The sequence below is a fragment of the Eumetopias jubatus genome, unplaced genomic scaffold (genome assembly GCF_037043125.1).
Source record: "Eumetopias jubatus isolate StellerSeaLion01/CBP00866 unplaced genomic scaffold, mEumJub1_p1.0 scaffold_7, whole genome shotgun sequence".
Lineage (NCBI taxonomy): Eukaryota > Metazoa > Chordata > Mammalia > Carnivora > Otariidae > Eumetopias > Eumetopias jubatus.
Genome location: NW_028274813.1, coordinates 12,485,245 through 12,512,385, shown reverse-complemented (window position 1 = coordinate 12,512,385; position 27,141 = coordinate 12,485,245). Strand labels below are relative to the sequence as shown.

The 27,141-nt window shown below is 38.5% G+C and overlaps 1 protein-coding gene across 1 annotated transcript in view; it reads right to left on the bottom strand.

Moving 5' to 3' along the window:
- The window catches only part of CATSPERB (catsper channel auxiliary subunit beta), a 106,804-nt gene that overhangs the window by 56,659 nt on the left and 23,004 nt on the right, over positions 1-27,141 (bottom strand). The window contains exons 7-14 of the mRNA XM_028102368.2: positions 22,678-22,773; positions 22,423-22,541; positions 21,532-21,564; positions 15,015-15,081; positions 14,695-14,741; positions 13,915-14,079; positions 12,446-12,598; positions 3,711-3,855 (exon numbers count right to left, since the gene is read on the bottom strand). Of these exons, the coding sequence (XP_027958169.1) occupies positions 3,711-3,855; positions 12,446-12,598; positions 13,915-14,079; positions 14,695-14,741; positions 15,015-15,081; positions 21,532-21,564; positions 22,423-22,541; positions 22,678-22,773 (825 nt within the window). The remainder of the gene's footprint in view (positions 1-3,710; positions 3,856-12,445; positions 12,599-13,914; positions 14,080-14,694; positions 14,742-15,014; positions 15,082-21,531; positions 21,565-22,422; positions 22,542-22,677; positions 22,774-27,141) is intronic.

Sequence of the window (27,141 nt, the reverse complement as noted above, 5' to 3'; positions counted from 1 at the left end):
AAAGCATTTGACAAAGGACAGCATCCTTTCTTGATCAAAACTCTTCAGAGTATAGGGATAGAGGGTACATACCTCAATATCATAAAAGCCATCTATGAAAAACCTACAGCGAATATCATTCTCAATGGGGAAAGGCTGAGAGCTTTTCCCCTAAGGTCAGGAACGCGGCAGGGATGTCCACTCTCACCACTGCTATTCAACATAGTATTAGAAGTCCTAGCCACAGCAATCAGACAACAAAAAGAAATCAAAGGCATCCAAATCGGCAAAGAGGAAGTCAAACTCTCACTCTTTGCAGATGATATGATACTGTATGTGGAAAACCCAAAAGACTCCACCCCAAAACTGCTAGAACTCATACAGGAATTCAGTAAAGTGGCAGGATATAAAATCAATGCACAGAAATCAGTGGCATTCCTATACACCAACAACAAGACAGAAGAGAGACAAATCAAGGAGTCGATCCCATTTACAATTGCACCCAAAATCATTAGATACCTAGGAATAAACCTAACCAAAGAGGCAAAGGATCTGTACTCAGAAAACTATAAAATACTCATGAAAGAAATTGAAGAAGACACAAAGAAATGGAAAAACGTTCCATGCTCATGGATTGGGAGAACCAACATTGTGAAGATGTCAATGCTGCCTAGAGCAATCTACACATTCAATGCAATCCCCATCAAAATACCATCCACTTTTTTCAAAGAAATGGAACAAATAATCCTAAAATTTGTATGGAACCAGAAGAGACCCAGAATAGCCAGAGGAATACTGAAAAAGAAAAGCAAAGCTGGCGGCATCACAGTTCCGGACTTCCAGCTCTATTACAAAGCTGTCATCATCAAGACAGTATGGTACTGGCACAAAAACAGACACATCGATCAATGGAATAGAATCGAGAGCCCAGAAATGGACCCTCAACTCTATGGTCAACTTATCTTTGACAAAGCAGGAAAGAATGTCCAATGGAAAAGAGACAGTCTCTTCAACAAATGGTGTTGGGAAAATTGGACAGCCACATGCAGAAGAATGAAACTGGACCATTTCCTTACACCACACACAAAAATAGACTCCAAATGGTTGAAAGACCTAAACGTGAGACAGGAGTCCATCAAAATCCTAAAGGAGAACACAGGTAGCAACCTTTTCGACCTTAGCCGCAGCAACTTCTTCCTAGAAACATCGCCAAAGGCACGGGAAGCCAGGACAAAAATGAACTATTGGGATTTCATCAAGATAAAAAGCTTTTGCACAGCAAAAGAAACAGTCCACAAAACCAAAAGACAACCGACAGAATGGGAGAAAATATTTGCAAATGACATATCAGATAAAGGGCTAGTATCCAAAATCTATAAAGAACTTATCAAACTCAACACCCAAAGAACAAATAATCCAATCAAGAAATGGGCAGAAGACATGAACAGACATTTCTCCAAAGAAGACATCCAAATGGCCAACAGGCACATGAAAAAGTGCTCAACATCGCTCGGCATCAGGGAAATCCAAATCAAAACCTCAATGAGATACCACCTCACACCCATCAGAATGGCTAAAATTAACAAGTCAGGGAACGACAGATGTTGGCGGGGATGCGGAGAAAGGGGAACCCTCCTACACTGTTGGTGGGAATGCAAGCTGGCGCAACCACTCTGGAAAACAGTATGGAGGTTCCTCAAACAGTTGAAATTAGAGCTACCGTTCGATCCAGCAATTGCACTACTGGGTATTTACCACAAAGATACAAATGTAGGGACCCGAAGGGGTACGTGTACCCCAATGTTTATAGCAGCAATGTCCACCATAGCCAAACTGTGGAAAGAGCCAAGATGCCCATCGACAGATGAATGGATAAAGAAGAGGTGGTATATATACACAATGGAATATTATGCAGCCATCAAAAGGAATGAGATCTTGCCATTTGCAACGACGTGGATGGAACTGGAGGGTGTTATGCTGAGTGAAATAAGTCAATCAGAGAAAGACATGTATCACATGACCTCACTGATATGAGGAATTCTTAATCTCAGGAAAGAAACTGAGTGTTACTGGAGTGGTTGGGGGTGGGAGGGATGGGGTGGCTGGGTGATAGACATTGGGGAGGGTATGTGCTACGGTGAGCGCTGTGAATTGTGCAAGACTATTGAATCACAGTTCTGTACTTCTGAAACAAATAACGCAACATATTTTAAGAAAAAAGAAAAAGAAGAAGATAACAGGAGAGGAAGAAAAGGGGAGTATGTCAGAGGGGGAGACGAACCATGAGAGATGATGGACTCTGAAAAACAAACTGAGGGTTCTAGAGGGGAGGGGGGTAGGGGGATGGGTTAGCCTGGTGATGGGTATTGAGGAGGGCACGTTCTGCATGGAGCACTGGGTTTTATGAACAAACAATGAATCATGGAACACTGCACCAAAAACTAATGATGTAATATAGTGATTAACATAACAATAAAAAAATTAAAAAAAAAAGAAGATATACAAATGGCCAATAAACACAAGAAAAGATGCTCAATCATTAGGAAAATGCAAATCAAAACTAAGAGACACTACTTCACATCCATTAGGATGACCACTATCAAAAGAAAAACAAAAACAAAACTGAAAATAACAAGTGTTGGCAAGGATGCAGAGAAATTTAAACTCTCTTATACTGGCAGTGGGAATGTAAAATGGTACAGCTACTGTGGAAAAGAGAATTGTAAGGTCTAAAAAGTTAAAAACAGAATTACCATGCAGCAATTCCACTTCTGGGTATATACCCAAAAGAGTTGAAAGCAGGCTTTCAAAGGGATATTTGTACACCTATGTTCATAGCAGTGCTATTCAAAATAGCTAAAACATGAAAGTGACACAAATGTCCCTTGTTGGATGAATAGATAAGCAAAATGTCATATATATATATGTATATATATATACATATATATATACACACACACACAATGGGATATTATTTAGCCTTACAAATGAAGGAAATTCTGATACATGCTACAACATGGTTATACCTTGAGAACATTCTGCTAAGTGAAATAACCCAGTCACAAAAGGACAAATACCATATGATTCCACTTATATGAGGTACCTAGAGTAATCAAAATCGTAGAGACAGAAAATAGAATGGTGGTTGCTCGGGCTGTGGAAAGGCAGAAAATGAGGATTTATTATTTTAATTTTATTTTTTAAAGATTTATTTATTTGAGAGTGAGAGCATGTGCACGCGCAAGTGAGAGCATGTGCGGGGGTGGGCAGAGGGGTAAAGGGAGAAGAGATTCTTAAGCAGACTCTGTGCTGAGCACGGAGCCTGACAGGGGGCTCGGTCTCACAACCCTGAGGTCATGACCTGAGCCTAAACCAAGAGTCAGTCACCCAACTGGCTGTACCACCTAGGAGCCCCCATGAGGATTTATTTTTTAAGGGCTATAGAGTTTCAGTTTTACAAGATAGAAAGCATTCTGGAGATGGATGGTGCTGATGGCTGCAGAAATTTTGAACGTATTTAATACCACCAAACTGTATACTTAAAAATGAGTAGGATGGTCAGCTTTATCTTATGCGTATCTTACCACGATGAAAATAATTTTTAAACACCTGTTACCTCTAATAGGTTTGAGACTTTAAGATTAGTTGATTAGTATGGCAGTTTTTTTTCATCTATGTTCTAATCCCTGGCTCACATGTAGTTCTTACACCAATAAAAGTGAATTTCTCACCTGCCTTTGTCAAGTAAACATTTCCACTTTGGGAAACAAAAGTAATATCTGAAGTATAAAAACTATGGTAAGTATTCTTTATGATATCATCATGAAAATCAGCCAATAATTCGAAGGTGTTGCCGCCGTCGACTGAAAGCCATACCTAAGGGAATGAAAAGATAATACCTCTCAAGAGGCTGCCCTCTGTCAGCATTAACCTATCAGCCTGATCTTCCTACATAAGGAAAGTCAGACAGCATGGCCTTTCTCATACTCCCACATCCATCACATGCACGCACGCACATACAGACTCCTTACCCACTTGGTCAACACTCTCTAGTTCCTTCCTAGAGTTCGGATGACAGTGTATGTGGCAGAGTCTCAGGTCAACACAGTGTGCATGGTGAATGTGTAAAAGAATGAAGTTATCCAATCATCTCCCAAGTGGGGTCCCCTTGGTCATAAAAGGATGAAGTGCTGGGTGTACTTGGATATGAAGGAGACAGCTTACCTCATACTGACATAAGACTTTATGTTCCAGGCATCTGGAAAACATGTATGTGAACAATGAGCCCATTGACGCTTGCAAGAGTGGGTGTCCTGGGACCTTAGTAAATCTTCAAATATCCTCTACCACGTAAGTTTCTCTATTCCCTCAACTTTCAGTTAAGAGTTGCTTGAAGATAAATCAGATCCTGTATTGGATGAATCCTGCTTGCTTGGTACCTCTTTTAATGGCCTAAGTCTTATTCAGATGAAGATTTCAGGTTTTTAAAGTTCTTTTTAAAAATTAATTTTAATGACAAGTTATACCTGACAATAGGGTTTTCTTAAATTTAAAACATTGTAAATGCAGCTGAAGTCTCTTTGACCACCATCCAAATAATTTTCCTTTTTTTTTAAACCTTATGTTATATAATTGTGGTCTCCTCTGTCCCAGAGGTAACCACTGTTTTATATTTTAAAATTTCTACATTTATATATATATATATATTTTTTTCTATAACTATGTCTTTCTATATCTGGTTGCCATACTAGCACTTTAGACTATCTTTAACCTTGCACGGGATTGCATGTTTAGGGCATGCATTATTACAGAGAAAATGTACTGAACAACACATGGAGACTTCTATCACTCAGAAATTAGTGCTCATTGCTGACATAGCACAATCCATACTCCAAGATATGGGAGCCTCCAATTTTACTTTGGCTTTGGCTCCTGCAAATGTTACTAGTGAGCATGGTGGTGGGTGGGTGGGTGAGGGAAGGTACTTGGACCAATACATTCAAAATGTTATCATACTGTACCTATTGTTCTATAAGTTACATTTGCCACTCAACAAACATATCTCAGATCATTTTATATTAGCTCATGGAGATCTCCACATTCTTCTATTTTGCCACATAGTATCCAATATTATGGATATACCATACTGAAGATACTCTATTTTCCTACTAATGGACACCTAAACGTTGTATCAAAATGCTCACTGTTATAGACAATCCTGCAAGGAGCATTCACTCACCTGTCTCTCTGTACTAATGTTGAAGTGTATCTCTAGAGCAGATACTGAAAAATTGAGTTGCTGAGTTAGAGGCTATGCATATTTGTATAATTTTAATAGAAATGCTAAAATGCTTTTCAATTTCCCTGAACCACTTTATATTCCCATTAGCAGTGTATTCCCAAACCTCACAAATACTTGATATCATCAAAAATTTACTTTTAATTTTTACTGATTACCTGAATGAAAACAATGGCATCTCATTGCATTTTTTCAATTTTAAATTATTGATCCATGTACAGCTCACTTTTATTTTTCTTATGTTATTTCATAATGAACATGTGTGAACTGACATTCTAACCCAAGAATTAGCATGTTGCTAGTACTTTGCTTTTTCTTCTTTCTCTCCATTCCTATCATCCTGCATCTTCCCTTGGAGATATCCTATATTCTGAAATGAAATTTGTGTTTTCACAATTTTTTTTAGTTTTAGCAATATATATGTATGCATGTTTAAGTAATATATTGCTTAAATTTCCTTTTTGCTCTTTATAAAAAGATACCATCCATATATTGTCTTCTAAAACTTACTTTTCCTCCTCTCAACATTATTTACTTATATTCATACTTGTTGCATATAGCTCAGTTCATTTGCTTTTATATTGCTGTAAAATAGTTCATTATGTGAATGAACTGCAATTTATTTATTCATTCTCCTATTCATGGTCATCTGGACTATTTTCAGTTATTTAATGCTATTACTAACAGTGCTATGATGAAAATTTTACGATTTTTCCTCATATATGTGTTTCCCTTGCCAAAAAAAGCGAAATTGGTGAGTCGTAGCATATGCAACCATTGTAATTTACAAGATAATAATGCCAAATTGCTTTCTAAAATAGTTGCTAGTAATTTACTCTCCCATCAGCAATGGATAAGAGATCTGATTGATCCATATCCTTGTCAACATCTCATGTTCAGATGATTGTGTGGGTTTCCATTTTCCTTCTGTTAATGTGGTGTATTATATTTACTAATTTTCATATGTTGAACGACCCTTGCATTCCAGAATTAAATCCTATTTGCTCATGGTATATATAATCCTTTTAATGCACTCTTTAATTCAGTTTGCTAGTATTATGTTGAAGACATTTGCATGAATGTTCTTTGGGGATATTGATTTCTAGTTTTCTTTTCTTATAGTGTACTTATCTGGCTTTGGTATTAGGGTAACACCGGCCTCAGAGAGTGACCCTGAAAATGATCCTTCTTCAATTTTTTGGTAAGAGTTTGAGGAGGATTGGTGTTAATTCTTTAAATATTTAGAACAATTCAATCAATAAAGCCATTTGGTCTTGGGATTTCCTTTGTTGGGAGGTATTTGATTACTCAAATTTCTATTCAAGTCCTCTGCCAATTTATTAATCAGATTGCTTGGTTTTTTTATTGCTGAGTTGTAGAAGTTCTCTATATATACTGCATATTAATCCCTTATTCAATCTTGTAACTAGTTTTTGGTCTGTTCAGATTTTCTATTTCCTCATGATTTACTATTGGTAGGTTATGGGTTTCTAGGAAATTATCCATTTCTTCTAGGTTATCCAGTGTGCTAGCATATAATTTTTCATAATCTCATAATCCTTATTTCCGTGGTATCAGTTGTAATGTCTCATCTTTAATTTTTTATTTTAGTTGACTCTTCTTTTTTTCTTAGTGACTATAGCTAAGGGTTTATCAATTTTGTTGAACTTTCAAAGAACCAGCTCTTAGTTCAATGATTTTTTTCTATTATTTTTGTATTCTCTATTGCATTTATCTCTGCTCTAGTCTTTATTATTTCCTTCCATGTGCTAACTTTGGGTTTGATTTCTTCTTTCTATAGTTCCCTAAATTGTAAAGTTAGGTTGTTGATTTGAGATTTTTCTTCCTTATTAACCTGTGGGTTTATAGCTATAAACTTCCCTATTAGTATCATTATTGCTGCATCCCATAAATTTGGTGTGTTTTGGTTTCATTTTATTTTTCTTAAGATATGTTCTAGTTTCCCTTCTTCTTTTTTATTATGTTGTTGGCCACTGTATAGTACATCATTAGTTTTAGATGTAGTGTTCAATGATTCATTAGTTGCATATACTACCCAGTGCTCATCACAACACGTGCCCGAGTTTCCCTTCTGACTACTTCTTTGACTCATTGGTTGTTTAAAAATGTATTGATTAATTTCCATATACTTGCGGATTTTCCAGTTTTCTTTCTGCTATCGATTTCTAGTTTCATTCCATTGCAATTAGAAAAGACATTTTTCATAATTTTAGTCACTTTAAATGCGTTGAGACTTGTTTGGTGGCCTCGCTTATGTTCTGTCCTAAAGAATGCTCTGTGTGTATTTGAGAAGCATTTATATTCTGCTGTTGTTGAGTGGAGTCATCTGATTATGTCTGTTAGGTCTAATTGGCCGACAATGTGGTTCATGTCTTCTATGTCCTTATTTATCTTCTGTCTGGTTTTTCTATCCATTATTGAAAGTGGGGTATTGAAGGCCCCAACTGTTCTGTTTCTGTTTCTCCCTTCAGTTCTTTTAAAGTTTGCTTCATGTATTAACTCTGATGCTTGGTGCATGGACAATTTTAATTGTTATATCTTCTTGGTGAATTGACCTTTTATTATTATATAATGACCTTGTCTCTTATAACACTTTGTGACTTACAGTTTATTCTGTATGACATTAATATAGCCAGCCCTGTTCTCTTTTGGTTACCATGTGCACGGAATTTTTTTTTTTCAATCTTTTCACTTTCAGCTTATGTGTGTGCTTAGATCTAAAGCGAATTTCTTGTAGACAGCATATGGTTGCATCCTGGGTTTGTTGTTGTTGTTGTTGTTTGTTTTTATGCATTCAACTTATTTTTGTCTTTTGATCGGGGAATTTAATCTATATGCATCTAAAGTAATTACTGATATGGAAGGATTTACTATTGTCATTTTGTTTATTGGTGTTTTTTGTGTCTTGTAGCTTTCTGTCCCTCCTCCTTTCCCTTCTTACTGCTTTCCTTAACATTTCATTGATCATTTGTAGTGACATTCTTTGATTCCCTTATTTTCTTGTGCATATATCCTAAATATATTTTCTTCGTGGTAATCATTGCAATTACATAAAACATTTTAAAGTTATAACATTCTTTTAAATCTGATAACAACTTAACTTCATTGCATGCAAAATCTCCTCTTACACAGCTCTACCTCCCCACTTTGTGTTCCTGATGAACAAATTACATCTTTTTATTTTATATAGTCATTAACATAGATTTTTGGTTTTTAAAAGTTATCTTCTCATTTAAATTCTATACAAGAATTAAAAGTGAATTTATGCACCATAATTACATTAATACAAAATGCTAAACTTGTCCATGTATTTACATTATTGGAAAACTTTTTATTTTCATGGGACTTCATGTTGCTGTCTGATATCCTTTATTTTCACCTTGAAGGACTCTCTTCAGCATTTTTTTTTTTGGTCCCCCCAGAACATAATCTTATGGAAGTTCTCTTGTATGGAGTGAGTCACTTTCCTCTCATTTCTTTCAAGATTCTCTCTTTGTCTTTGACTTTTGACATTTTGATTATGTGTCTCAGTGTTAGTCTTTTTGATTTATTGTGATTGGAATTCTTTAAGCTTCTTAATCTGTGTGCCCATTTCTTTCCTCAGATTTGGGAAATTCCAGCCATTATTTCTTTAAATAAGCACTCTCTGCCCCTTTTTCTCTCTCTACTTCTGTAACTCCCATATTGCATTGATATGTCTGTTTGATAGTCCCTATAAATCCCTGAGGCTTTCTTCACTTTTCTTCATTCTTTTTGCTTTTTGTTCTCTGATTTGGTGATTTCAAACAGCCTCTCCCCAAAGTTTGCTGATTCTTCTGCTTGATCACGTCTGCTGTTCAACTCCTCTAGTGAGTATTTCAGTTCAGTTATTCCATGTTTCAGGCCCAGAACTTCTGCTTGACCTTTTTATAGTTTCTCTTTTTGATATTCTCCATTTGTTCATTATTTTCTAGATTTCTTTTAGTGTTCTATCTGTGTTGTCTTCTAGCTCATTGAGCATCTTTTTGTCGGGCAGCTCGTAGGTCTACATTTCTTTAGGGTCATTCTCTAGGGATTTATTCTCTTCCTTTGATTGGGCCATGTTTCCCTGTTTCTTTGGCATGCCTTGTCATGCTATTATTTTGAGATGTGGGCATTTGATTACACAACCACTTCTCCCAGAGTTTATGGACTGGCTTCATGCAGACCCTTACCAATCAGACCAGCTAGAGGTTCTAGGACTTCTGAAATCTCTTATAAGGATGCATTTTCTCTGGCTTGTGCTGTGTTTTTAGTTGTCTCAAATTGCCTAAGCAGTTTATCCCTCTCCTTTCAGACACCCATAAGCTCTTGCTGCCCCTGGCATGTGGGTGTAGAACTGCAGCTCTGAAGTGCTACAGTGATCATAACTGTTTTCAACAGATTCTCAACAATGCTGCCAGTTCCATCAGTGCTCTGAGTCAGATGAAACAGATTACCCCGACCGGCCAGAATGTTGGACGCTCAGTTAATTATTTTGTTTCTATCCTGAGGGAGGATCCCTGGTGGGGGAGGTTTCCTCCAAGTTGTGCTGCATTAAGTCATATAGGAGGAGAAGTGTGGATGGTTATGGAAAATGCTGCAAGTTTTCCTACCCCTTTTGTTGGAATCTCTTCGGCTTTAGGTTGGTCTGGATGCTGTAGTTTCTCAAATGGATTCCAGAGTTCTTACAAAGGTATTCTGCTTGGCATCTTGTTAAACTGGTGTCTCTGGAGGAAAGGGAGGGTCTGAACATTCCTGTTCTACCATCTTGCCAACATTACTCCCCTTGTTTCGCCAGTTTCCAAACAAGTCCTGTCAGTGCTCTGGGTTAGGCAAGATAGAAACCAGTCCCTTGAGTAGCCCTCAGACAAGCCAGAGTGTTGCATGCAAGGTCCACTCTTGTTTCTATCCCTTGAGAATCCCTTGAGCAGGAGGATTCCTCCTGGTTGTGCCACACTAGCGTGGCTGGAGGTAGGGCACAGATGGGCAAATTTTCCTGCTCCTTTTATTAGAATCCCTTTTTGGTTTGCATTGGTTGGGGTGCTGTAGCTAATCAACTGGTCTCTAGAGTTTTTGCAAAGGTACTCTGATCTGTATATTGTTGCTGACTCAATGTGTGTGGGAGAACAAAGGCCTAAACCTTCTTAATCTGCCATCTTGCAGACCCAGAATTCTTTTTAATGAAAGTGATGCTATTTTTTTTTTATGGTTACTGTTTTTTTTAAAGTCTTGTTTTAAAATGCTTTCCCCACCTTGATTTAAGAAAGATATTCACTTATATTTTCCTTTAGAAGTTTTTATATTTAAATTATTAATCCATTAGGAGTTGGACTTGATGTATGCTGCAGTGTGGGTATGTATTTCAACATTTTCCCTGTGTAACCAATATTTCCCATCCCGTTTTGAGCAATCTCTTCTTTTTCCCTCAGAAGAGTCAAACAATTTTTGGCTTCTATCAACATTCTAGATATGATGGGGCTATTCGTGGGCTTTCTATTTCATTCCACTGTTCCTGAGTCAAAACCACAGTATCATAATTACTACAACTTTTTAAAAAGTGTGAATATCTGGTAATGCAGATCCCTCATCCGTATTCTTCTTTCTAAGTGTCTTGGTTATTCTTGGTCTTTTGTTTTTCCGTATATACTCTTTTTTTGCTTTATTTACATTTTTTAAAAACTGAGGTAGAATTGACATATACCATATATACTTTAGAATTAACTTAAACCCTACAACAAGCCTTGAGATTTTGATTAAAGTTGTATTAGATATAGATTAATTTGAGGAAGAAATTATAAGACAAGTTTTCCTATCCCTAAGTATGTTTATACCCATTTCTTTATAAAGTTTTAAATGTCCTTCAATAAAGTTTATAATTTTCTACATATAGATCTTAGGAATCTTAGATTTATTCTTATGTATAGTTTTGTTTAAAGGTACTATTTTTAAGTAATCTCTACACCCAACGTGGGGCTTGAACTCACAACCCTGAGATCAAGAGTCACATACTCCACCGACTGAGCCAGCCAAGTGCCCCACTTCACAGTTTTTTTGTATGTCATTTTGCTTTGTTTTGTTTTTGCTATTGTAAATAATGTCATAAAAATTATGCTTTTATATTTGTTGATCATGTGCAGAGATGAAATTGACTTGCCCTTCCACATTGTTTAACTTTTCTGCTTCTTTTAATAATTTGTATGTATCTTTTAAATTTTCTATATGGGCAATCATATTTTCTGCAAGTAAATAGTTTGTTAATGACTTTTTAATATTCATGCCTTTGATTTCTTAATTTTTTTTCTTTGTCTTATTGCATTCCTTTCTGTGTACTCTTTTACTTCTTAATAATTCCTTGGTAAAACTCCAACTGTGGTTAAATACAACTGTCTTTTCCACTATGTATGGACTCCCACAACTCAACACAGAGAAGAATATTCAATAATGCTGAATTGGTCGCACTTGGAGTTCATAAGCACAAAGCATAAGCAATCATACTGACTTCCCTCAGTCAGTCCACTCTCCCACCCCCCACCCCCCACCCCCGGGGCAATTATTTCACTCTGTTCTCTTTTTTCAAATGCCTAACACTCCTCCATCCTCACTCTCAAATAATAATTTTGATTTTTTTGAGAAAAATAAAAGGTAAATTCCCACACCCTTCCATTACATCTACCCAATTATCAGCTTTGGAATCCAAAAACTCTCCCTTCTTCCTTTTACTATAGGAGCTCCTAAGACCAACCTGTCTTCTAGTTCATAGATTGCATCTCCTCTCACCTACTTAGAAATGTCACTCCAGCAACTCTTCCTCTCTCTCTCTCTCACCTGCACCATCAGTTTTTCTCTCTCTCCTGAATAATTCCCATCAGCACAGCCTAATTCCTTCTGTCTCTTAATCTTCTCTTGACCTCCCTTCCTTCCGCTACCATTGCTGCATTTCACTGCTCTACTTTTCACCAAAACTTTGCAAAAGATATGTTTCTATTGCTGTCACTAATTCCTCTCCTCTCATTCTCTCTTCACTGGGCCTTTGACCTCCCTGATCATCAGAGTGACTCTGTTCTTTACCTGATGTACAACCACTCACCATAGAATAAGTGAATGATTCACACCTACACTAGAGCATGAAATTTCATGTGTACGTACCTGATTACCATAAGCATACAGAAAATGGCTTCGTGGATGGAATACCATTCCAACAGGAGAAGAGAATGATGAAGGAAATACGAAAAGTGGAAATTTTGGTTTTAATCCTGGCTTGTTATTTTTTAGGATGCTCACAGAGGCAATGGTGCTTTTCTAGAAATAGAGAAGCAAACCATGAACAAATCAGAAGAATATTACCATTAATATTACTTAGACTATGTTACAATTTCTTGTGTTTCCTGTTACTTGGGTTTTGATTAAGGTAGGGACACATCCATTAACACAGCATAGAACTGGAAGGATTAACAACCATCAATATGTCTTTGAGAACAAAGGCCTCCCCCTGCCTTATGTGTCCATTTTGTAAATGTTGAACAGGAAGTTCAGGAGATTAAATTAAATTCGTCCAAGCTTCTCTAATAAATGGCATGGGAAAGTTTTATTATAGAACCACTGCTGAACTCCAAAGACAGACTCCACCGCCCATGCTTACAACTGTGATGGCAAACTACCTTTTTAAGTGTGGTTGCCTGGGCTACATTCCAGTTCTATTGGATCACGATGCTGTAGGGGGTCAGAATGTGTACCTCAAGATATGCCACTGTGGTATAGAGATTATCGTTAGCTGCAGACGTTTAAGATTCAACAGATGCAGAAAAAAAGCCTTTCCTTTTCTGACTAAAAGCAGGAACTTCTGAGAAATAAGGCTACCATTAATTCTTCTTCAGAACAGATCTACTCCCAGAAGGGAGAATGCAAATAAAACCTACCCCAATTCCCTCCTCCTGGGGAGTTTTATGGCCCTGAGGAGATGGGAAAACCACTCATACCTGTATAAACAAACATTATCACAAACTTTCTTATCGCCTGTTTGCTCCCTTGATAACCCATTATCTTTTCACTTGTTTTTCCATAAGTGCCTTTCTCAACTGTCCCCTTAAACTATTAAGATGATATATAGCCCCCAAATTTAACCACCTTCTAGAGTTTCTCCTTACTGATTTCCACCCATGTGTATGTACGCTGCATGCATAAATCGTTTTCTCTTCTCCTGTTGATCTGTCTTTTATCAGTTTAGTTTGCAGGGCCCCAATCACTGAACAAAGGAGGGTAGAGAACAACAATTTTTTTCTCCCCTAAAATTACGAGTCTAAGGCTAGTTCCATTTTTTGTTCCTTTAAACTATCTAATGGAACCTTAACTTTATATAAACCAAGCTCAGCTTATATTCTCCTGGAGCATAAGCAAAGAAGAGTCACTATGAAAAGAGCATCCTATTTTCCACTTTCATCAAACTGAATGACCAGCAGAGGCAAGAAATCTCTAGAGTGCCTTAAACTATATTATTAACCATAAATAATTTTGCTGTATCTAATTTTACCAACTTCTACTGCTACAGATAAAAAAGACTTTGGAAATAAATGTTTGCTAAGATAAATTTTCATTGTTGTATCATCAAGAGCAATCACCTTATGGCCTACTTGGCTGGAGAAGAGGTAAATTCCGGCACTATGCTCTTGGTCAACAAGAAATGTTATCACAGTTGAAGGAAAAGATTTCATTCCTTTTAAAATATGAGGTAAGCAAGGTAACCATTCGTGAAATGGTTCTTTGGTATAAAAACAAGAGCTTGACTACAGAAAGAGAAAGGAAAAGTTAATGCCATTTTTTAAAAAATGTAAGTTCTAATCAGTTATCTTAAGCAAACAAACTGGCAAACCACTGTGTTGTCCCGTCTGACCACAAATAATAGTGATAACTCTTTGATGTCTATGCTTCTCTTCTGGGAATGGGAGTCCAGAAAACGCTGCAAAGCATCTCTTTCTGGCGTGGGTTGTTTTTCTAGAACTACTGTATAGGTCCGGGTTTAACATCACTAGGTAACTGCCACTAAACCCAAGTAGAGGCACAACTGGGTGCAAAGAGGGATGAAGGCTTTGAGCCTGTAGAATTGCCATCTTTTAGGTGAATAACAATCCATGAAACAATCCAAGAAATAAAATTTCTTACCTTTTAAAATAATACCAAGGGCACCTGCGTGGCTCAGTTGGTTAAACGTCTGACTTCAGCTCAGGTCATGATCTCAGGGTCCTGGGATCGAGTCCTGCACTGGGCTCCGTGCTCAACAGGGGAGTCTGCTTCTCCCTCTCCCTCTGCCCCTCCCCCCGATTGTGTGCGCTCTCTCTCACTCTCTCTCAAATAAATAAATAAAATCTTTAAAAAATAAAATAAAATATTTAATACCATACCTCACTTAGAGTCCTGTTTCTCTCAAAGGTGATAGTAACATAATCAACTATAAAACATAAAGGTACAGAAATTACAAGCAGTATCTATATTTCTAAACTATCATTAATTAAGTATACACAAATGCAATTTTTTTTGCACTTATAACAGAGCGTGCCTATTGTCTCAGACTTAATTTTTCCCCTCAGTTTTAGGCCATTGACTTATATAAAGCAAGCCTACCTTTCTACTTTATCCTATTTTTATTTTATGTCATTTTACTTAATCTTTATATGCCATCTATGTTGAAAAAAAAGCCTGTTTATATCTCTTCTCAATTTACCTTCAAAGTGTTCTCTGTTAGCAAAACATTTTTCATTATACCACAATTTTCCTTTGACATAGTCAACCTACACGAATAAATGAAGAAATAAAAATATCATTTAGGGAATAGGTAGACTTAAGGTATAAAATTGAAAAACTTAATAAAAAAATTCTAAAGTATGATAGTTTAGGAATGGGAGGCAAATAAAGGGGGAAAATTGTATGCCAACAAAGGAAAAGGTTGTAGAGTGAGGGCAAGGGACAAGAATATGCATTTTGAACAACACACATGAAAGGAATAAAAAGGAAAGAAACTTCATGTTGAATTGGCCTCTGTTGGTGACAGATGCTGGGGTCGGTCATATAAGACTGTCATTCTGGAGCTACGAGAAGCTGTCAGGCAGTTACCACAGTCATGATGGGTCACATGTTTATAGATTGTATATGTTGGATATGAATTATGTGTGAGAGGTTGAAGATGGTTTTGTTATAGCAAGAGTCCCGTGTTCAAAGCATTGTTGAGACAAAAGGAAGACCTTGCGTTTTTGTAGACCAGCAATAAAGTCTCTATAATCTGTGCATTAAAAGTCTTTTAAATAGATGTCCTAAAATAGATTGTGGTGATGGTTACACAACTCTGTGATTGTACCAGAGGCCATTGAACTGCATACTTTAAATGGGTGAATTGTGTGCTATGTGAATTATATCTCGATAAAACTTCCAAACAAAAAAAGCACTTCAAAATGGAATGGACAACAATTTATTTGAATGGTGCAGTATCTTCAGGCTAAGCTGTTACATCAAATGAACCTTTAGAGTTCTTATGTAAATCTTTAGGTTTGCAGCATACCGTAATTATCATTATAATATCCAGGCAATTGATCTAGAATTTTTATTAGGCCTTGATTTATTCCTTTTCTTTCTTTTTAGAGTCCTTGTGTTTTTCCTACCTGGAAGCAAACTGGTAAAAGTCCAGTGAATATCCTTGGGAATAATTTAAGCTGACCAGGTTGGCCTCATTCCCAGGATGAGCTCAGGATGCAGAGATTGGTCAGGAATGAGAACATGATCCAAGTCAGGTTAATGAGTCAGCCCAGACCTCCCAGAGCTCCAGGGAAAGAATAGCTCATTCTCTACTACTAAACTGACAACATCAAAACCTGGTGCCTATTCCTACTAACAATTGGAGAAAACCAACTGAGAATGAAGCTAATTTAGAGGAAAAGAGACCCAAACGCGGAAAAGACAGCGTCCTACAGACATCTATTAGGCACTAAATCCAGTCTGTCTGGAAGATGGATCCATCGCCACCTTGAATTCCCTACTTATATGAGCCAATAGCTTCTCCTTTGCTAAAATCACTTTTAGTTTGGTTTCTATCGTTTGCCTTCAGAAGGTTCTGACTATCCGTGTAGGGGCGAGAATCCAACTATTTTTCTAATAGTTGGATTTTGTATCACGAACCGTGTGGAGGTTGTTCTTATGTGACATGACTTAATCACTTCACCCGACACGTAAGTATTGTTATGCCCATTTTAAAATGAAGCAGTTGAGGTCCAGAGGGTGATAAAGCTGGTTCAAAGTTCATTGTGACATGGCTAATAAGACAGTGCAAGATGTGGCTCTCGGTCTCCATTTACTCATACACTGATTCCGCAAATATTTACTGAGACCCCCAATCTGCAAGGTGGCGTGGTACCTTACTCGCATACGATGGCAGATAAGACAGTCCTTGACATGACACCTCAAGTCTCAGGAGGCTGGTTAGTGGGCCACTCAGACAGAGGAAGGTGAGGGTGGTGAATGAGAGGAAGTAGTGTTGAAAGCTTTGGAGATTGCACAGGAAGGGCACCCTGGTGGTCAGGGCAGGGATTCGTGAGGAATGAGGAGAAATTCTCCAAGTGAAATCCAAAGGAGAAGGAGGGAGAGCCTGCTGAGACGATAAAACATCTTATACAATGGAGTCAAGGTGCCGGAAGTGTTGGCTCATCTCACGGAAGGCGGAAGGCAAGTGTTTACTATGGCTGGTGAGGATAGTTTGTGGTAAGAGTAGATGGGACAAGGCTGAAGAAGGTGAGGAAGGCTCTGACTGGGAAGGCTTTTGTACGTCTCACAAGAGTTTGAATTGTATCCTTAAAGAACTGACCTCAAGTCCCTGCTATGCCCATGGAACAGACTGGGGAGACTAACAGACTTCGCCTCATGACAAGTTCCCAATTGAGGGCCTTCACACTTCTTATTACCTCTTTCTGGACATGCTTTGTTAAAATCATTCCTAGAGGTCATTTGAGTTTCTGTTTAAACTTCACCTCCTTGGAAGGCCTGCTAGAATCACCCTGTTTAAAATACTGGATTATCTCTTCTTCACTCCCTATTTCTCTTGCCTGCTCTCATGTCAACAAGCCCAAATTACAATCTGCAGACACATTATGCATTTGTTTATGAACCTGTTTGAAGTCTACCTCCTTCAATAGAGTGGTAGGCCACAGGAGACTAGAAAGGACTTCATCCGTCTTATTCCACAGATAGAATCCCCCTTGTTGAAACAGGCATGGCGTATAGCAAGTGCTCAGCTAATATTTGTTGAATGAATAAGTGAATGAATAAATCATCAAGTATTAACTCCTTCAACTTCCTACCCAAATAGCCACATATATTCCATTCCTACCATCTTTCCTTCAATCATTATAAAGAAGTTCTTATCTAAAGATAAATCCCTATGCTTTTAAGAAAAAGTTAACTTGTTCCCTTTCCTGCCCTGCCACACTACTTTGCTATTTTGGAATACTTGATTTTCCCCCCTCTCATCACTACCAAAACCCCCTGAGTTTTGCTGATATATTTTAGCTCAAGAAGATTTATTACAATATCCTTGCAAATAGTAAAAACCTCTATGAAGAATAATTTGCGTATTTATTCAGTGTCTAAGTATTTATTAATTGATCTGCCAGTCCAAGTTCTAGAAATGTATTATACCCATATACTTGGATTACAAACCTGCCATGTACAAAATTATTAATGGCAACATTGTTTGTAATAGCAAAAGATTACAAAACTACCCAACTATCCATCAATATGGAACAGGTTAGGTCAACTCTAGGAGGTCCACAAAATGGAATACTTACAGCTATAAAGAAAGAAGGGGGGAAAAAGGCCATTCTTTATGTACTAATATGGAATTATCCCGCCAATACGTTGCTACATGAAAACAACAGGTACGTACATATTTAGAATATTAGTATAAGAGAGGACATTTTATATTCATAATTAGTTAAATTTACATTTGAAAATCACTGAGAAGATAAAAGATGGAGGGGAGGGGCAGAAACAGGGTGAATATATACACAGGAGCGAGTGAGACTTCTCAATGTAGATCTTTATACAACCTTTTTGGTTTTTAACTATGGGGAATGTGTTACTATTTAAAAATAATAATCTTTAGACGTTGAAAATTCTAATTTCCCTTACAACATGTTCTCTCTGTCTCAAGATCTTCATCAAGCACTCCACTTTGATCTGTATAGACGGAAAACGTAGATACTAGATAAAATGAGAGAAACCATTGCTCATCACTGTTGGCTCATCTCTTTAACTTCCCAATATCTGTGCTCATTGGTTTATTTTGTTCAAGTTCTGTCTTGAGTATTTTCCTTAGCTGGGATAACTGGGTGATGTACTCTCCGAATTCTTTCTCAGTCTTAAAGATGAATAATCTCTTGGCTGGTAATAGGATTTTTGGACTTTGGTCCCTTTGTCTTGATAGTCTGTAGATGTGGGTTTTCCTATTTTCCAGCTTCTGTTGTATAAGTGAAATCTAATACCAGTGACATATATTTGCCTTTTCTGTTTGGAAACTTGTAATATTTTCCCCTTCTCCTTCAAATTCAGAAATATTATTAGGATATGCCTATGCATACATCTTTATCAATTCTTCCAGGATTTAGTGGGACTTTTCAATAGATAGTCTTGGATCTTTCTTAATTTCAGTATAATCTTTTTCTATTCTTTGTGTTATTATTGTCTGTCTTCTATCCGTTCCTTTTTTATTCCTTCCAAAAATTCTCTCTCCTCTAGACCTGGATTATCCTCAAAGACTTATCTTTGCCCCAGTGATTTTTACTCATCTTTCCTAGATAGTCTGAGAAGTTTCTTCCTCTTCATCTTCTCTGCCATTTATCTGCATCTAAACAGTGGCTATTCTATCCTTCAATTTATTCCATTTTTCATCGCAATTTGTGGTATTTAGTCCCAGAAGGTATTTTTATGTGGCACTTGAAACCCTAAGCTAAGAAATATTAGTGGTCTTTTTTTTTTCTGGCTAATATCTCAGTGCCCAATAACAGGAACCACATAAGAGGTGTTCATTGGATCATTGTTAAAGAAGTTGATTGATTAAATTCTGCTGTTCTTGTTCAGTTGTTGTCTTCTCTATCAGCAACTCTGGTGTATGTTCTGATTCTAATGATCTTATGCTCTCAGGATGCTGGGCTGGCTCAGATGTATTTTCAAGAGAGTGCTCAGGTCTGGTTTGAGGAACACCTCAGAATGTAGTAATATCGGAGTGACAGAAGGCCAAGAGGTCTCCCCACCTCTGGGCTGCCATTCCCACCTCACCTCAGAACCAGAAAGAGGTTTCCTTGCTTTGGTCTCCTTCAACTTGTTCACCTGAGATGCAGGGAGAATAGAGCCTTCCCACTGGGCTTCTCTCCAGGAGACCAGCCTCTCTTTCAAGGTTGACAGAAACCTTCTCTGTGGGGTTCCCAGAGCTCTGCAAGCCAAGCTCTCTCCAGGAGCCCCCACCTTCTAGTCCTCCACCTACATGTCTGTGTGGCCAAATGCCTTGTTCTCACATGACCCATGAGAGGAAAGACGTGCCAGGTATCCTCAGTAGGGTTCTTCAAAGCTTGGGCTTCGAGTGGAGTCCACCTGTCCGGCATCCCCAACACCCTTGACTTAACAGACAGGTGGACAGGAAATGGAAGTTAATGGGAGCTGAGGGGTAAGGAACAAAGCTCAGGTTATAGTCTCCTTTGTCTCTTTATCACTTTTTAGGTGATTTAGTTTTAGCTGATATATTTGGATTGATTTCTGGCATCTTACTTTATAGTTGGTTTTCCATTCTTTTATCTTTGCATCTGTTTTCCTCCTTTCTTGCTTTTTGTGGGAACCGATGGATTATTCTTTAATCCTTTTTTCCTTCCTCTGGTGGGTTGGAAGCTTTAGTTTACATTTCTTTTTCTTTTACGGTAATTATCCTTTAAACTTTATCATTTGTGTGGAACTATACATTTTTTTGTCAAATTCCAAAATTATTCTGCATATTGATTCTCCTACCAAACAAGGATCTTAAAATGGTTTGGTGATTCACTGAAAATTATCTCCATTCCTCCTTGTATTATCTGGAGTTTTGGTTCCACCCAAGTACGAAACACAAAATTTGTAACTGTTGCTTTTTATACCAACTCCATTCTTTGAACAAATATTTAGTAAGTGCCTACCTTGTGCCAGGCACCATGCTAGACACAGATCCCAGAGTGGAGATCACGGACCAGGTGCCTGCCTCTGTTCAAGCTGAGAGCTCACATTCTAGCTCCGTCACTGTTGCTGGCACCCCACTCCTTCATGGGGGTCTCTGGGTGGTAAACTCTCCTAATGTCTTATCTGTGCAAATTTCTTTTCTTCACCCTCATTCTTGAATGATAGAGTTGAGCTAGGTTTGGGGTTCTATTTTGACAGGTGCTTCCCCCTGTTCTTTCTAATGTCCATCAATTTTGACTGCCTGGCCTCCCTGGTTCTCTGCTTCACATTTCCTCCAATTAGAATGGCAAGAAGTTGATCCCATTTGTGCCCTAAGACATAAATGCTCCTTCCTTCTAGATGGTGTGAGTGAGCATTTGTGTGCCCACCTGGGTGTGTGCCCACAGGACTGTATGAGGATGGACGGGGGAAGGGACATGGCAAAAGGCTAGGAAAAATCGTAATTTTGTTGTGGTTTACAAATTGAAGCATGCTTATGTGTTCATGGGAATGACCTAGTTGAATCAACAAAACTTGACTTTGTAATAGAGAGGAAAGAAAAAAAAAAAAAAACTGATGGAACAATCCCCAATCCCCGCCCCCTGCCTCCCCCAAAGGCCAGAAGCAGAGCTGTGGCTAGCCTTTCTCCAGGTAGGCACAGACCCACATGGGAGTAGGTGGACTGGGGAGAGAAATGTTAGCCAAATTTCAGTCTCCACTCTCTTTCCAGCTGGATGCCATCGTGCAGAATACACCTCAACAACAACAACAATCCGGACAGAACATACAAAGAAGGGGTGGGGGCGGCCTCTGAACAAGGAGAGGCACTTCTTCCTTTGAAACAGAAGGGGAGATCATTGCTTAATGTTTGCTGGAAACATGTCTAAATTCAAACTGTAAATCAGATCATAGTAACAGGAATGATCTATGTTGTGGATTCTTCTCTTGCACCTCATCTCTTAGGTCATCGAGGAAATACCTATCTTCTAACCAACCCTTGGGAATTTAAAGCTTCTTACCCTTTCGAAACCACAAAAGTCTGCCCTTGTAAACTACAAGAAAAAAAAGAACACTTTAATTTTGGCTTGCATATCAGAAGTCATAACAAAACATAGCAATTTGAATTATTCTAAAGGAAATGATGCTTTTTGTATCCCAGCAATTTGGAGCGTCACACACTAAAACCAGCCTCTAATATAGTTTATATAATATTCTGGGGATTTCATCTTTGGTCTTTGCTTCGTTTCACTATTTCATTAATTTATTTGTACTTGAACTTAATTTCAGAAAGGATCTAAGATTTTTTAAAAAATCATGTAATGAAAGGCACCCGGGTGGCTCAGTCAGTTGAGCGTCCGACTCTTGGTTTCAGCTCAGGTCATGATCTCAGGGTCGTGGGATCAAGCCCTTGTCAGGCTCCGTGCTCAGCGGGGAGTCTGCCTGAGATTCTCTCTCTCCCTCTCCCTCTGCCCCTCCCCTTTCTCTTTCTAAAATAAATAAATAAATCTTTAAAAAAAAAAAAAGAACTTTGTGGTATGCATATTATATATCCTCACCAAAATTTATATTCCCCTTCTCTCAATCCCAAAACTAACTTTTTAATTTATGTTAATTTGTAATACTACATTTAGCTTTATAAGTTACCACAAGGTATTTTGGGAACATATGTAACTATAAAATAGATAAATAATCTTCTACATGTACATATTTAAAACTTACTATAAATTTGTACAGCAATAAAACTAGCACGATTTTCAAAGGATATATTCAACACTAGAAGGCAAGGGAAAAATCACTTCCATTTTCTTAAATGGAAAAAGCATTTAAATTCCAAGATATACCACACATAGCTCAAGTATCAAGAATCTCCACTTTATGTTACAGAAGATATTTAATGGCAATTCACGTACCGTTAAGACAGAGGATGACGGATAACGGAGATCTCCACTTACAAAGAGGCCCAGAGAGGTGAGGATAACTAAAAAGTGATTTGTTAAAACCATATCCACCACTGAAAGCTCTGTGTGTTCTAAGGGAAGAAATCATACCAGGGGTTAAAAAGTAAGGAAAAGGTGAGCTCCCCAGCAAAGCAAAGACATATCATCAATACTGATCAAGTGCTGATATACACGGGATCCTGAAGAAGGCACAGTTAGAGGAATTACCTTCTCCAAGTTGGGAATAGATTGTATCAGTCAGGTTATACCACATGGTATCATTGTAATCCCAAAATCCAGAAAAGCTGAGGCCTATGTAAATACCTAATATGAGAAAAAAGGAAGGTTAAGTCTAGATAAGTTTACAAACCTAGTAACCCACTCCTATGCTGCTCAGTCTTCTGGGGCCAGACTGCTCATCTGCCACACTTTCCAAACCATTCTCTGCCCCACCTCAACTCCCCTCCCCTCAGATGGGATCTCACTTCCCAAGCAATGGAAAGATGAAGTGACTTCAGGTTAACGTAGGAGTTTAGCCAACCAAATGATTTAAAGTTTAAGGATTCTGTTTTATATTGAAGGGGATCCGAATATGCCACCCCAAAATATGCCACTCTGGCTTAAGGATTACTTTGAGCTGAAGGCAGTTGAGAATCAACAGACTCAGGAAGAGTTCTCTGCCCTCTCCTTACCTGCCTAAAAGCAGAGCATAAATTTCCCTTTGGGAAACGTGCCTCCCCACGCCTGTACCAGGAAGAGAAGAGCACTCATCACCAGAGATGGGAGGGGAGTCAGCACTGAGACAAGTTTGCATAAACAGACTTTATTAGAATAGCTCTTCTCTTTCATTAGTCCCCCCACATATTTCCTAGTCACTTCCCCATAATTTATCATCCCGTGAAGCCCAAACTTATGTCTTTTCTTAAATGGTATCTATGCCCCCAAGTTTAACCACTCAAGTTTCACTTCTACTCAGTTAACTCCTGTGAATGTAAATATTAATAAAAATTGTATGCCTTTTTTCCTGCTAATCGGCCTTTGTTAATTCACAGACCTCATTCACTGAACATAAGAGAGTAGAGGAAGAGTTTTTTCTTTTCTGATGGTATTTTTGTAAGCATAAATATATTCCTATTTCAGAAATACAATCTTAGTCAATACTTTAAAAACTCCAAGAAGAAAATTAAAATTCCAAGAGGAAGAAACTGTTTGATTTACTTTAACATTTGTGGTTTAAAAAACAGAAAAAATATTTGCTAACGCCCCATGAGAGCCTAATAAAAGAAGACGGAACACACTGCATATACCTTGATCTCACCTTTCTTTGGCCATGGCTAGGAATGTTGAGAGTCTTTCATTTTAAATACAGAATTATTAACCTGAAGTCATAGGCATAAGTATTGAGGGCAGTGGGGGAACCTACAAACGGTTGATAATCTAATGCATATACTCTGTTTCAAAAAGTTGAATGTAGGACCACTCACATCATGAAGTGTGTATTTTCACTCTCAGCTGTTTTCCGTGTAGGGAAAGATGTAGCAGGAAGTGTTGTTATCATTGACTTTTTCCAGGAAGAGGAAAGTTAATGACAAGCATTGTCTTTCTAAGCACTAAGTCTGTTCCACAGATAACACTATCCTATATTCTAAGTAGGGATGACTACTGGTGTCCCGCATGATATCACATGACCAAACCCCTGCAGAGTTTAGAAATATTTAATAGAGAAGTAAGCAGTGCAATAAATGCCTTATTCTGGTTAATACTTTTAGACTCAAATTAAGTTCCAAGCCCCTCTGTATAACAAATGACCAGAACTGTACCCCAGGCTTACAGAAGCTGATGTAGACCACTGTGAAGAGTTTGGATTTTATTCTAATGGCCAAAGGGAAGCCACTGGGTGTTTGATGCAGGGAAGTGATTTGGTTTATATTCAAGAAGATCACCCTGGCGGCTGTATGGAAGGTGGGTTGTACTGCTCCAAGAAAAGAAATAGGGAGACCATTTAAGCTGGAGTGGTGGGGGATGGAAGGGATGGGGTGGCTGGGTGATAGACATTGGGGAGGGTATGTGCTATGGTGAGTGCTGTGAATTGTGTAAGCCTGATGAATCACAGACCTGTACCACTGAAACAAATAATACAGTATATGTAAAAAATTACAGTATATGTAAAAAAATTACAGTATATGTAAAAAAAAAGATAGTAGGAGGAGAAAAATGAAGGGGGGGCATCGGAGGTGGAGATGAATCATGAGAGACTGTGGACTCTGAGAAACAAACTGAGGGTTCTAGAGGGGAGGGAGTTGGGATGGGTTAGCCTGGTGATGGGTATTAAAGAGGGCTGTATTAAAGGGAGCACTGGGTGTTATACCCAAACAATGAAGCACGGATCACTACATCAAAAACTAATGATGACGGGCGCCTGGGTGGCTCAGTTGGTTAAGCGACTGCCTTCGGCTCAGGTCATGATCCTGGAGTCCCGAGATCCAGTCCCCCATCGGGCTCCCTGCTCGGCGGGGAGTCTGCTTCTCCCTCTGACCTTCCGCCCCTCTCATGTACTCTCTCTCTCTCTCTCTCATTCTCTCTCTCAAATAAATAAATAAAATTAAAAAAAACTAATGATGACATAATAAAATAAAATTTAAAAGAGAAAAGAAGTTATGAATTAGTCTCGTGGAAAACCAAGGTTGATTTAAGATTTCAGTAGAGGAGAGAAGTGGTCACGCTCGGGACGCACACTGGGTACAGCACCGTCCTGGAATGTCGTGAGAGTAAGAGTGGTCAAGAAGGGGTTTTAGATTTTAGTTTTGAGTAACTGGATATGAACTGGGATGAGGAATACTGGAGAGAAACAGATTTCAGAGGAAGATGAATCAAGAGTTCTTGATCAGACTTACTGTATTTGAGATGCTCATTAAGCATCTCAGTAAAACAGACAACTGAATAGAGGCGTTTGGTCTCCAAGGAGCAGTCAGCACCAGCCATAGAAATGCGAGAATCACGGGCCTGGAGACGGCACTTCTACCCAAGGACTGGGTTAAGTTTCTCAGGGAGAGAAGTGGTTCCCTAAGGAAGGAGAGCCCAGGACAAAGTCCTGAGTTCAACAACACTTGAGGGATCACACCAACGAGAAGCCCATCTAGAAAACCAAGGAGCGACCGGTGTGGTAGGATAAAACCAAAGGTGGTATGGAGCAAGCCAAGAGAATAAAGTATTTCGAGGAGCGAGCGGTCAATTTTATCAACTGCTGCTGGGAAAGAATGAAGATAAAGAATCGGCCGCTGGGGGCGCCTGGGGGGCTCCGTCGGTTAAGCGTCCAACTCTTGATTTTGGCTCAGGTCAGGATCTCGGGGGGGGGGGGGGGGGGGGGGCGGTGAGATGAATCCCCGCGGGCAGGTTCCACTCAGTGAGGAGTCGGCCCCCTCCTTCTCCTTCTTTCTCCGCCCCGCCCCCAGCTCGCGCATGCGCTGTCTAAAATAAATAAATCTTAAAAAAAAAAAAAAAAAAGGAGAAGAATTGGCTGCTGGAACTGACCACATGGAGATCATGGGTGATCTTGGAAAGAAACGTTTCAGAAGAGCGGCGAGAACCAAACACTGGTCTGTAGTGGAATGAAGACAGAGTGGGAAGGTGGAAAATGTAACACCATCTACAAAAAGTAATTTTGGTTAAAGAAATAAAACAATATAGATATGACTGAAGTCAAGAGGTTGAGTGAGATCCCAAGGAGTGGAGGCTGCCCCTCCTCTCTCCCGTGACTCTCCGCTGCATGGCAGGTTGGAGCAAGAACGTTGAGAAAGGCTCCTCTCCTGTAGCTCAGAGAAGGCAGGCAGGTTTGTAGAGAGAGAAGGAGGGGGTCCTAGCCTGGCATCCACGAAACAAAGTTAGAAAAGGAGCTGAGTTTCCATCTGGTTGACACAGAGGGGGACGAGACACAATTTCCAACTAAACCAGTTCAGCACAAGCAGGCTCTCAAAACTAAAGAACACAAAACAACTGAGCCATTAGGAATTCAAAGACATTTGGGGCGAGGCCATTTGTTTATCCCCATACCAAAGCACACTGTCTGAATCTGTTATTTTATAATAAGTCATGGGAGGGCAAGTTTTTGTTCTTCTTTAAAATTATGTTATTCACATTGTTTCAGTCTCCCATATGAATTTGGGGATTGGCTTGTCAATTTCCAGACACACGAAAAAATACTGCTGTAGTTTTTCTTGGAATTGTATTGAACTGACTGATAAATCTGGAGAGAATTAACATCTTCACAATAGTAGAAGTTCCCGTTCATGCACAGAAACATCTTATTTATTTTAGTCTTTTTATGACTTTCATTAAAGTTTTATAATTTCTGTCCAACAGGCCCTACAACTCTTTTGTTTCTTTGTTTATTCCTAGGTACCTTTTGGGGTTTGTTACTTTCTGAGTAGGGTTTTTAAAAGTTATAATCTTTAGTCTTTGGTGGAGTGGTTTTTAGATGTTGTTATTTCATTCCTCAATTTCATAGTACTCCGTATTTGTGCTGATAGCTTGGCTACTACTTGGTTCTTTCGGATTTTTGGATGCACACTCTATCTATGAGTAATGAAATTTTGTTTCTTATCTTTTAGTTCTTTTATTTTCCTCTTCATTCATTGGGTTAGGGACTCGAAGGTCACCAATGACCTAGGAAAAGCAACTACAATAATACATTAG